Raw genomic sequence first — 12,855 nt, 5'->3', positions numbered from 1 at the left:
TAATAGTCTCGTGTGTGTAAATCATAGGCCAAATCATGTAAAATTGCTGATATTTGACTATTTTTTACCTGCAAAAACAATAATTTCATATGGCACAACCTATTCGTTGACTTGACTAGTTAACTTTACGTCTAAAGAGAAGTAAAAGGAACCATAATGATCTATAGAGCATTACTAACCTAAGTAAAAATTTCAATGAATAGGATTGAAAAAAGGAGAAACTCTCCCCTGATCAGAAAATAAAGAGTAACTACAATTATTTGTGAATATGGCAGTGAATTTCCTTTAATCAAAGACAACTATGACAAATTCATTAACTATCAAAAGCTACATTTTACTAAAAACAATCTTTAAAAATGCTTAATCATACAATATATACAGTACATGCTGCTTTCCTTTTTGGATTTCAGTATCCATTTGAGTCCTAAAAAGGGAAAAAAATAGCTGGTTAACAGTTTAAAATGATAAAAGTTAATATAATATACATAAATGAAATCTAACAACTAGCCCCTCCTCAGTGAGTACAGCCCAGGTTAATCCACATTATATACTGTATATCTATTCTCCTCTTTACCTCAAAACATTGTTACAGTAGTAAATTATCTTGGAACAAAAGAAGTTCAATTAATTCAAGCACATATTAAGAGTTTACATTAAGTACTAAAAAGCACATATTAATTCTTAAATTAATAGAAAATTTGAGCTAGAACAAAAGCCTTAGCAGTAATCTAGTTCAGAAATCCCCCAATTTTATTGATTTATAGATAAGGAAAATGAAGCTGAATGAGATTAAGTGATTTGCCCAAGATCTTGAAGTAAAGGGCAGAGCCAACAGAATCTAGGTCTTCTGATCCCCTTCCCTAGCTGTTTGCAGTACAGAATGCCAGGCCATTACTAAGATTTCTTTCTAGAAATATTCTCCTTGATAAAAATGAAAAATTATTTCATAGCATAATTCAAATTTCAGATATGCCCATTTACTAAGTAATTCTATCCTAAATCCTAATCCTCCTTTTCTGCTTTATACCTTCAAAATAAGCAAATCTAATGAGACAGTGAACAATACTGATGGAAAGATTGAATGTTTCATTTATCTAATTTATCAGTTTTTTAGGGGGGAAAAAAGCCAAGAATAAACTCCTGCTCTGCCTCTTTCAACTGCAAATCTTAAGAACATCAAAGTAATCCATCCACAGAAGGGCATTTACAACCACTGTGTCCTGCCTCCACCTTTGTCACCAGTTACACAGAATTCTAAGGAGGAAGCACTAGAGGGAGGCAAAATCCAAACTTTACTGGAATGGGGGGAAAAGTATAATGGTTTGGATTGCCAAATAAACTCTAATAGAACTGTGCAGCTGTCCCGTAGAAAATGTTACCTTCAGCTGGCATCAAGATGGCCTCTGCTGGCTCTGACTTGAAGCTATCACAGGCTCTGAAATCTCAAAGGTCCTCACAATCTCCTGGCAGAGAACAAAGAACATTTGGGCACTGGGTTTACAGTAAATGAAGTCAGAGTCAGAACTATGCAGGGGCAACATGCAGAGCTTTACCTTCCAGTCGTGGTAACTCAAAGCTATAATTGCTTGATTCCTAACTTGTGTGTTTTGGTCAATTCCTTCATTTTCTTCATTACTATTAGCAGGCTCTGTTTGAAAGACAAAGTTTTCAAAGCTTATCAAATCATAAGAGGTAATCTGAACAGAAACCGATGAATAACAGGAATGAGAAGACACTTATATTACACACTTATTAGGATTTCATGCATTATTGAGATGCTGTAGTATTATTACAGTAGCAAGTAATCCCATTTGCTTCTATTTAAACAAACATGTAGTGGAGGAACACATTCCAAACATCTGAAAACCTCTGTATATCTACATACCAACCACAGAGCTACACCCTGTGTCAGTATCAAATTGAGAATGTTTAAAGTTAACAATTAATCACAATGAATTTCATTCTCTACCAGAGACCCTAGAAGGATATGAGAGTGTGAAATTATTCGCATGAGAATGAAAGATTCACAGAAACTCAAGGAAAAAAAAGAGGAGCTGGCATCCAGGAAAACGTAGTTAGAAAGAAGGAAACTACAAAAATGACCACAATTACAAACTTTCTAAATTAAAATTTGAGGGAAATTATATCACTTTTTGTTCATCTCTACAGCAGTAGATGTTGAATCGATGATATAGATGAATCCATCAAAGTTTCAAACTATGACTGTTTTCAGTATTTTCAGTTAGTTGAGTTTGTCACATACAATGAGTTACCTACAAACTCATTTATATTTAGTATAATATAAGCTCTTATAACAAATATATTTTCTCTAAAACTAGTTTTTCCAAACATAATATCATTTACCTATTACTGGCAGTCGGTCTTGGTCAAGTCTTATTCTTGCAAAACCATCCTAAAACAAAAACATGATTTTAAGAGAAGACTAAAATTTAGACTCAAACCTATAACCACTGGATAAAAAAAAATTGCTCAATTAGAAAATTCTGTATCTCAGACAATCAAAATGTACCATAACAATAACAAGCAGATGATAGGGACAAAACTTCTCGAAAATCTTTCTTTACACAGGGTATCTTTCAGGTTTCTAGTCAGCTCTTTTACCCAGTCATAGCCTCCATCCTGAGATTCTGTTAAGTAAAACTATGTTTTATCTTTTTAACTGATTTATCCATATTTTGGAATACTCCACATTTTATTATGCATTATTCTATCATTGGGACTTGGTAAAATATGTCTTTGTTATCATTTCTGAGAAAATACGTTGTCTAAAGTTAAAATCAAATTCATCTTACACGTGCAGGAATGCAACCTGCTCTAAGACTAGAGACAATGTAAAGCAAATTTCCGTTGAACATTTCTGACTAGGTTTTTTTTAAACCTGTTTCTAAATAATTTCAGACTTAAAGAGCTGTAAGACTAAAGACCTCCCATATATTCTTTACCTATATTCATGAGTTCTTAAAGTTTTCCCACATTTACTTTACCACTATCTCACTTTATATGTTATATTATTTATGAATGATATAAGAATGATAGATAGCCTGCCCCTTTTTCCACATCCTTCCGTGTGTATTTCTTGAGAACAAGGATATTCTATCCTTAATATGACACTATGAAATTCAGGAAATTTAACATTTATACCATACTGTTATCTAATCTATAGTTCCACATTCAAATTTTGCCAATTCTTTCTCTAAATAATTGCTGAAACGTAAAAGCAAGTGCACAAATTTTTAGCTAGTTTCTTCCACTTACTATGCCAATTAGTTTTGTTACAGTAAGTCTAAAATACATAGTTTAGTGCAGATAACTTTGCCAGTTCCCATCTATAGCTTTTATTATGTGTCCTTTTAAAAGTGTATAAGAGCAAATAGAGAAATAATCTTCTATCTTACCCGTATAATGAAGGAAACATGAAAGATGTTTTCCACTGTACGGGGGAAGGAATTTGGATCAATCACAAAGTCAAAGAAGGACATTGGAGTATCAGCTATAGATAAAAGAGAAAACAATTCTTCAAAACAGGAAAAATGACTATTGCTTATCAGTGACAGCAGTACTCTCTAGCATTAGCCAGAGACAAAGAAAGGAATGAGCACTTATCCTGTTGTGGGAGTACAAATAACTACATCCCTTCTGGAGGTCAACATGGCATACCTCTGAAGCATGTGTCCCACTGATCTGACAACCTCCTCTAAAAAGCTGCCCTACAGAAATATTAGCACAAGTTCACAAAGTTACATATGAGATTTTTCACTTAAGCGGTTTCTATAAGAATAAAATGCTATAAAGAAAACTCATTAAAAGGCATAAAGAAATATCATGATTTGTAAGAAAGAATATGATAATAAATTTTTAAAAATATATATATAAAAACAAAAAAAGAACTTAACTCATCCATTAATAGAGGATCTGTTAAGTATATTTATGATGCAGCCATACAGTGGGAATCATTGAAAAGACTAAGGGAGATCTATATGTATTGTTGTGGAAGAATGACCACATGGAAAAGTCACATTGCAAAAGAATGTGTATTATAATTACCTTTGAAAAAGGCAAAAAAAAACCCCATCTATTTATGTGCTTGTTTTTACACATCATGTTTAACATGTGGCTACCTAGAGGAGTGAGAGATGGAACAGGTACTTTTTTTCTTTTCTCACTTTTATGGCACATTTTATTTTATTTTATTTATTTATTTATTTATTTTCCTTTTTGTCTTTTTTCGTGACCAGTAACGGGATCGCAACCCTCGGTGTCACGCCCACACCACAACCGGCAACAGGATCGCAACCCTCGGTGTCGCGCCCGCACCGCGCTCAGCCAGTGAGCTGACCAGTCTCTATATGGGATCCGAACTCTCCGCTCGGGAGCGCCGCTGCGCTCCCAAGCGCCGCACTCAACCGAGTGTGCCCCCAGGCCGGCCCATGGCACATTTTATTTTGTAGCAGAAAAAATACCCCATCTTTTAAAGATAAAAATGAAAAGTTACTTCACTAACATTCTCACATGGGATTTGATTTCTAAAAGGAATAAGCCTCATTAAATATGAGGGTACTTTAAAAAGTTCATGGAAAGATTTGTTTTCTCTTTTAATTCTACTTTTCCACAAACTTTCTAAAATACCTTTGTATATATGCTAAGAAAGAATCGAAATGATTCAAATGTTCTACACAACTGAAAATGCCTTTTAAGTAAAAATAACCTCATTGAAATTGACATGTCTACCTGATAAATACAAATTCCCCCATTTTGAATTTGGTGTCATACTTACGATCGTCTCGAAAATATGTTTGCAACAATCCCAAGATTCTTTCTACCTCTTTTTCTGTTGCTTCTTGATGAGATTCTTCCATTTTTTCTAACTGAAAAAATAAAGTCATTATCAAGCTGACTGACCTATTCGCTTACCTGTTAACCTTTTTCTTTATGTCTTTTTTACAGTTAAAAAAAAAAAAGACTTTCTATTTTCAGTAACATTTTTATATTAATTTCTTAATAGAAGAGTAACATTAACAAGTCAATCATTTTCAAATACCAAAATACAAAAAGGGCAATTTAGAAAGTGGTCCTCACCTGGGAGCAATTCTGCCCCCCAGAGGACATTTACCAATATCTGGAGATATTTTTTGTTGTCACAACCGGAGAGGGGGTGCTACTGGCACCTAGTACTTAGAGGCCAGGAATGCTGCTAAACATCTTACAGTGCACAAGACAGTTCCCACAATAAAGAAATATCCAGCCCTAAATGTTGACAGTGCTGAGGTTGAGAAATTCTAGTTCAGGAGAACTGATCAAAACTACAGAAATGAGTTAAAACAAAGATAAGTGGCCAATCCATTAAAATGTTTAAAGGCTTAAATAAAATGATTATTCAAGTGATAGAACCTGACTCAAGACCCTAAGATGGCCAAATTGCATGTACATGATATTAATGGCTCTTTTAACTTTAGATATTTTTTAAAGCAACATTTAAAAAAACAAACCTGGTCAGGCATTGCCTTCTGCTCTTCTATCATACGAACTTTTTTTGGACGATTGGCTCGTGGCTTTGGCACAGGGACCTCTCCTTGTATTGAACCCAACCTAATGAAAAATACGCTTTCATGTCTTTTTTTGTTTGTTTTTTTTAAGCAAACTAATTTCACTGACTAAAAACAGTTTGAATGGTATAGTCAAACCGGGCATCAGTGATATATAAGCTGTCAACAGACCAAGACNAGGGGGTGCTACTGGCACCTAGTACTTAGAGGCCAGGAATGCTGCTAAACATCTTACAGTGCACAAGACAGTTCCCACAATAAAGAAATATCCAGCCCTAAATGTTGACAGTGCTGAGGTTGAGAAATTCTAGTTCAGGAGAACTGATCAAAACTACAGAAATGAGTTAAAACAAAGATAAGTGGCCAATCCATTAAAATGTTTAAAGGCTTAAATAAAATGATTATTCAAGTGATAGAACCTGACTCAAGACCCTAAGATGGCCAAATTGCATGTACATGATATTAATGGCTCTTTTAACTTTAGATATTTTTTAAAGCAACATTTAAAAAAACAAACCTGGTCAGGCATTGCCTTCTGCTCTTCTATCATACGAACTTTTTTTGGACGATTGGCTCGTGGCTTTGGCACAGGGACCTCTCCTTGTATTGAACCCAACCTAATAAAAAATACGCTTTCATGTCTTTTTTTGTTTGTTTTTTTAAGCAAACTAATTTCACTGACTAAAAGCAGTTTGAATGGTATAGTCAAACCGGGCATCAGTGATATATAAGCTGTCAACAGACCAAGACGAAAAATACGCTTTCATGTCTTTTTTTGTTTGTTTTTTTTAAGCAAACTAATTTCACTGACTAAAAACAGTTTGAATGGTATAGTCAAACCGGGCATCAGTGATATATAAGCTGTCAACAGACCAAGACTCTTGGTAAGGTTTGTGACACCCTTTCTGCTTCCTTTGTATTTCCAAAAGAGCTCCCAGGAGCTTACTCAACTATGGACACCCCCTCAAACACCCCCATATTGCTCTGTACAGTAACCCAGTGAATATACCTGTGAAGTTTTCCCAGACAGCCTATTGTCTATTTTGCAAAGCCAATTTCTGAGATCAGGGAAAGGATGAACATGTAGGGATGGGGAATGGAACAGCTCCAGTGGGGTCAAAAGCTTTGACCTATGGGGTGCCAGGGCAGAGGCTCATAGCACCTATCTTAGGATAATAGGTCAAACAAAGGTCATGGGATTCCTTTTCCTTTTGTACTCTCTCCATCCCTCAAAAAAATCCCAATGCAGACTTAGGCTACAGTATTAGATGTATCATGTAGTGATCAAGACTCCAAGAATATAAACCCATGTGGTCCCTACACTTGAGATGAAAGTATATGGAATAGATGGACAGATATATATTCACACAGATCCGTTTCAACATATATGGTAGATCCTATAGTGCTATAATAGAGCATTACTCAAATGCTGTGAGAGCATTTAGACAGAGAGATTTACCCAGATATAGGAGTGATCTGGTTGGGAAATCGGATCCTATACCAATAATACCTGTCTGGAGAAGTTACTAGAGTTCTTCCAAGTTGAAGCCTGTGGGATACATAAATCTCACCATATGGAAAAGATGGGGGAAAGGATATTGGAGGCTGAGGGAACAGCAAGTACAGGGATACAGAGTTATAAGTACTTACTGTGGCTGGAAGTTGGGCCCAATGATGACATAAAGTTTAAGGCTTTGTGTTTAGATCCTAGGATTTATGACAGAGCTTAGCACTCAACAGCAAAAAACAAAGATTCGGACTTTATCCCATAATATATACAATGGTTCTGGGTACCTGAGTTACCTGAAGCCTTGTTAAAAACAGACGCCTAATCCCACATCACAGACCTATCATATTCACATCTCCAAGGCCTTTTATATGAGACACTATCAATTTCAGGAGGTTCAAAAAGGTGAATTAGAAAAGACAAATGCCCAGGAGCTATACCAATTAAGGCAAAAAAGACTGAAACAACTGGGATGTTCGTCCTAAAGAAATTATCTACCAGCAACCTGACCAATGTACTTGAAGGCTATCTTACAAAATACCCGTAAGAGCTTTTCTTGGTTTTTCCAAGGAAAGAGTAGGAAGTTAAGACAGAAGCCAATTTCCTTTGTATATAAAGAAAAACTTTTCTTAAAATTGGAGTTGTATCCAAAATATGAACTGGGCAGTTTATGTGACAATGACTCAAGTAGTCTTCAAATATAGGTCAGTGATCATCCAACAGGATATTATAATAAATGGCACTTGACATATATTGATAGGAGATATGATCCTCCTACATGATAAGAATCTCAAAAGATGATAAAGCAAAACCAGACATATGCTACAGACCCAAAGTCCCACCAGCTAGAAAGCAAACAAGCCAGGAGACAGCATCAGTAAGGAGGTTCTAGTCTTTGGCTGTTCCTGCTAAACAGGATGAGAGATCCTTTAAGGTTCCACCCACATCAAAAGTTTATGAACTTTTAAATTGTATAGAAAGTCTCTAAACAATTGCATCACAATCATCACCTCTACAACATCAACCAATCTTTGTCCCTAAAATAAAAAACAATGTAAGGTTTACAAATGGCTGGTCCATTGGACTTTTAAAATAATCTTACAGAAAGTGGAATGTATGGGTTTTATTAAAGGTGTTTTCTGCTGTTTTGCCTGATATTTTCCAGGAGTCATAGACTATGAATTCAAAATCAGAACTATCTTCATCACGGATGAGTTCTTCAGCTTCTAGCGGATTTACACCCATATGTGTCAGCTACAAAAATGAAGGAAAACAAAAAACCCCAGTTAAGCCACAAGCAATCATTCACTACATCCAAATTATCTGTATCACTAAACCTTTAAAAGGCCAGAGGCAAAGCTGGTTTTCACTGTCTTAACATGTTGGCTAAATTTCTTATTGTAAAGATAATTTTATATATAAATTCCTATTTTCAAAGGTACCTTCTTCTTTTTTTTTTTTACCTTTTTGTCTTTTTTCGTGACGGGCAACGGATCGCAACCCTCAGTGTCGCACCCATACCGGACTGGGACCGGCAACGGGACCACAACCCTCGGTGTTGCTCCCGCTCCTCGCTCAGCCAGTGAGCGGGAACCGGTCTGTATGTGGGATCCGAACCCTCGGAGGGAGCGCCGCTGCGCTCCCAAGCGGCGCACTGTAGCAGTGCGCCACCGGGCCGGCCCCAGAATCGCTCATCTTAAAATTGCTTTCCTGGAAAGAGCTGAGGGAAGTCAAACAATACTCTTATCTCAAACTATCTTAGGGAAAATGTGTTATACTGAATTTACTTTTATGAAAGCACACTTTTATTACATTATGCTATAAAATGCCTAGAAGTTATCAAGTTAAAATGATAGTATCATATATAAACAACAATCACAAAGCCCTCAGAGAGCTTAACCCTGAGGCAACCAAACTTTGAGCAAAAGAAAGGCTGCAAGAGCCTGGTCAGAGCAATATTGCCAGTCCTCCTCAGTTCGCTTGCTGCCCAGTCCTACCATCGTAGCCTTGCGGGAGAAAGTTGCAGTTTTTGTCTGGTCAAATCTACCCATCTTTTTCCTAGAGTATCTCTATTCGACGTGATGTTATACTTGGGAAGGTATTCCCCACCCAGAGACTAGACAGCTCTTAAAATTTTATATTTAATGCTGTAAACCTTCTGGAATTTCTTATGATGTGTTAAGGCACAGAGCTTAATCTGATAAATAAAAGTAATTTTTAAAAAAATACCCAATATATGGTCACTTTATTGAGTTGTATGTTAGTGTGCATCTTCCTAAATGCATTTTACTTCACAATAAAAAAAAGTAAAATAAAAAGAAAATTTTAACATTTTAAAAACAAATTGTAATTAATCATCTGCCTCATGGCTTTACAAAATAATTCTTTATCTGGTCAGATCTCATGGCACTAAATCATTTTAATAACCCTTTAACATAAACATCCAATCAGAAACTCTATGTTCATAGCAAGATGCATCTATCTGTGCTAGGACAGAGGTTGGCTCAGAGTGGAATAAAGAAAAAAAAAGAGTAAGATATAAGGGCAAGCTCAGTGTTCTTTTTTTGGTAAATCCATCAAGGAAAAGTTTTAAAATTTCAGGTAACAACTATTCCAACTTGTTAAGAGGCAAAGAAAGGTAAATAAAACAAAATCAAACCAAAAAAAGCAAAACCCCAATCATATACATATGGTTCTAAAATATTCTCAAACACAGACCAAAACATGCCCCCTCCTCAGGCCTAACTCATCTCCAGCTCTGTCACCTTCAGTGTGGGCTTTTGCCCAGCCCAGGACAAAGGTTCCAAGTCACTAAGAATGATCTAGAGCGATTATGAACTGGCTGAGGAAAAATGGCCATTTGTAAGTAACCACAGCACCCAGAGTCTTAAACAGAACACTAAGAGATTTTCAAACCGCTCCAAGCTCCCACCCTAAATTTCACCACATATCTCTACTTTCATCTGCTTAACTTGGTAAGATCTCTTTGGAAAAATCTGAGACCAAAAGAAAAAGGGAAAAATGAGGTGAAAACCAGCTGCATATGGATATGAGCAAAGTAGATAATTATACAATATATAACAGAGAAAACATTTATTATTAAAATTCTGTAGCTTTGAACTTACTAGAGTTTCCACATATCTTAACATATCAAATGAGTTCATATCAGAGCGCAGCTGCTTTGCTTTCTCTTTGCCCAAATCTGAGGCCAAAACAAGAAAGTGGGCATCTAGGACTGCTTCTCTCGCTCGGGACACTATTCGAAAAAAGAAGAAAGATAAACACGTTACAAAATACACATTATCCACAGATATTTTCCCTAAATTTCCAACTATTTGCTTTGCTAGGATTTCCCACTGGGCAAAAAAAAACTCAATATGCTGAAAACGGACCCATCTCCTTCTAAAACTGGCTCCCCTACCCAACTCACCAAAATCTCAAATCAAAGCTGACCATCTTCCTAGAAGCCAGCTTTCTCTCTAGTTTTCCTACTCTTATTAACTGAACCACAATCTCTTAATAACACCAGTCTAACAAAACCTCTGTCATCTCCAACACTCACTCTTCCCTTTCACTCCAATAACCCATTCTTTTTTTTTTTTTTGTGACCGGTAAGGGGATCGCAAACCTTGGCTTGGTGTCGCCCGCACCACGCTCAGCCAGTGAGGCACAGGCCATCCCTATATACGATCCGAACTCGCGGCGGGAGCGCCGCTGCGCTCCCAGTGCTGCACTCTCCCGAGTGAGCCACAGGGTTGGCCCCCAATAACCCATTCTAATCAGTATTATCATCTGTGCCAATGTAAGTCCAATTGAATGGCCACTACTTGAAAGGCACTGTGCTTGGCATGCTGGTTTGTGAACAGCAGTAGCTGAGTTGTCAAGGAGCCTGGACTGAGATAACGGTTATATTCTGNTCTTCCCTTTCACTCCAATAACCCATTCTTTTTTTTTTTTTTTTTTTTGTGACTGGTAAGGGGATCGCAAACCTTGGCTTGGTGTCGCCCGCACCACGCTCAGCCAGTGAGGCACAGGCCATCCCTATATACGATCCGAACTCGCAGCAGGAGCGCCGCTGCGCTCCCAGTGCTGCACTCTCCCGAGTGAGCCAGAGGGTTGGCCCCCAATAACCCATTCTAATCAGTATTATCATCTGTGCCAATGTAAGTCCAATTGAATGGCTACTACTTGAAAGGCACTGTGCTTGGCATGCTGATTTGTGAACAGCAGTAGCTGAGTTGTCAAGGAGCCTGGACTGAGATAACGGTTATATTCTGGGCAGGCACCAGGTGGCTCTGGCCTGGGTGTGGCAAAACAGCTGAGACAGCACAAGCAACCCCAAATGAACCATCCACAGGCAGCAAGGTAGTGACTCCTGAGAATGGATGTTCAGAAAAGGTTTGACAGGAGACATAGAATTTAAGGTATGCTATGGAAGGGGAAAAAAAGACTTAAATAAAAGAAGGGAATGGGGCAGGCAAACACAGGATGCCCATGGGGAGATGGTATAAAGTTTGGAGAGATGAAGAAGGGTCAGCTGGAAAAAAACCAGCAGGGCTGAAGGGGCTGGCTTAATCAGACCCTGCAGGTAACAGGGAGTGTGAAAAAGGAGTTTGGGAACTACCTGCAGAGGAGAATTCTAAAGGAAACCAAGAAGAGATGAACAGGGCAAAGTTCATACAGAAATGCCTGTGCCTGGCTTGCTCCTCAAGGCCATTTCGTTCGATTCACTGATTTCCTGTACAATCCTCACAAAAACAGCAAAGGCTTGGCTGGAAAACTTGTTTACTACAGTTTTTGTTCTTATCCATCCTCTGCGTTCTCAAAGGAAAAGTGATCATTTTGGGAGAGTCGCTGTGAAAGTCAGTGCTAAGAGAACCAGATGACGCGGTTCCTGGGCAGACTCGTCCTGGGCTCCGCTCTCATCTCCCTTGCCTGGCAGCCTCTGGGTACTCACTGCAGGAAAAGTGCAAAGGTCTCCTCGTGGATGACTTTAAGGCCTCTGAAGAGTCAAAACTGAGACCACTGTGTCGAATCCTTGAATGCCAAGCATCTAGATTCTGTCTGCAGAGCAACTCCTTGGTCCAGCTGAGTGAACAATTCTGCCTTTAAATTTTGATTTAAACACTGGGAACAGCTGCGGGGGGGAAATGAGGTGTGGATAAAGAGCTACTAAGATGCACAGTAAATATCAAGAGAGTAAATGAGCTCAGAGTAAGTGAGGAGACCAATTGGGGGTCCAGGCTGGGGAAGCAAGAAAAAGCTAAAGAAGGTGGAGGAGGGATGTAACCAGGTGAAAGAGAAAGATTTGATTCCTGAAGGTTTTGATGAGATTCAGCAAATGTGGTAGGCCAAGACGGGGAACAGTAAAAAGTCGTGGTCACAGCAAGGAAAACACAAATTGGAGAGCACAGAGGCAGAAAAGTGTTAAAGGAGACAACATGTAAACCTCTAGCATGCTACGGAAACGACTAGAAATAAATGTCTGGTTCTCCAAGAATATGAGGAGTTATGTCAGGGCACTGCCAATTCTTCTGACTCTTCTACCCCCCGGTATTTGTCTCCATTGTCCCTTTCTACTCCTATGCTAGAGGGGCCTGGAGGGAACAGGGGTGTGGGTAGTTGTCCTAGTCTTCTGTGACCCAGCGCCTACATCAGGGACTACCACTACCACTGCTGCTGTTTTTAATTCAACCTAAGATTATTTTTTAAAGCTCCCATGGTCTAGAGTTCAGTGCTCTGAGATTTCTCTCTCCCTCTCTCTCTTTGTCACACACACACACA

The 12,855-nt window shown here is 38.1% G+C and overlaps 1 protein-coding gene across 1 annotated transcript in view; it reads right to left on the bottom strand.

Moving 5' to 3' along the window:
- Nucleotides 1–259: 259 nt before the first annotated feature.
- NSMCE4A (non-SMC element 4 homolog A (S. cerevisiae)) overlaps nt 260–12,855 on the bottom strand; it is a 59,158-nt gene continuing 46,562 nt past the window's right edge. The window contains exons 4-12 of the mRNA XM_008593157.1: nt 10,197–10,327; nt 8,174–8,325; nt 6,082–6,181; nt 4,796–4,886; nt 3,417–3,511; nt 2,365–2,413; nt 1,554–1,648; nt 1,380–1,463; nt 260–424 (exon numbers count right to left, since the gene is read on the bottom strand). Of these exons, the coding sequence (XP_008591379.1) occupies nt 1,392–1,463; nt 1,554–1,648; nt 2,365–2,413; nt 3,417–3,511; nt 4,796–4,886; nt 6,082–6,181; nt 8,174–8,325; nt 10,197–10,327 (785 nt within the window). The 3' untranslated portion in view covers nt 260–424; nt 1,380–1,391. The remainder of the gene's footprint in view (nt 425–1,379; nt 1,464–1,553; nt 1,649–2,364; nt 2,414–3,416; nt 3,512–4,795; nt 4,887–6,081; nt 6,182–8,173; nt 8,326–10,196; nt 10,328–12,855) is intronic.

Source organism: Galeopterus variegatus, unplaced genomic scaffold, assembly GCF_000696425.1.
Source record: "Galeopterus variegatus unplaced genomic scaffold, G_variegatus-3.0.2 Scaffold8790, whole genome shotgun sequence".
Lineage (NCBI taxonomy): Eukaryota > Metazoa > Chordata > Mammalia > Dermoptera > Cynocephalidae > Galeopterus > Galeopterus variegatus.
Note: the sequence above shows the minus strand (reverse complement) of the source record. Positions and strands in the feature narration are given on the sequence as shown.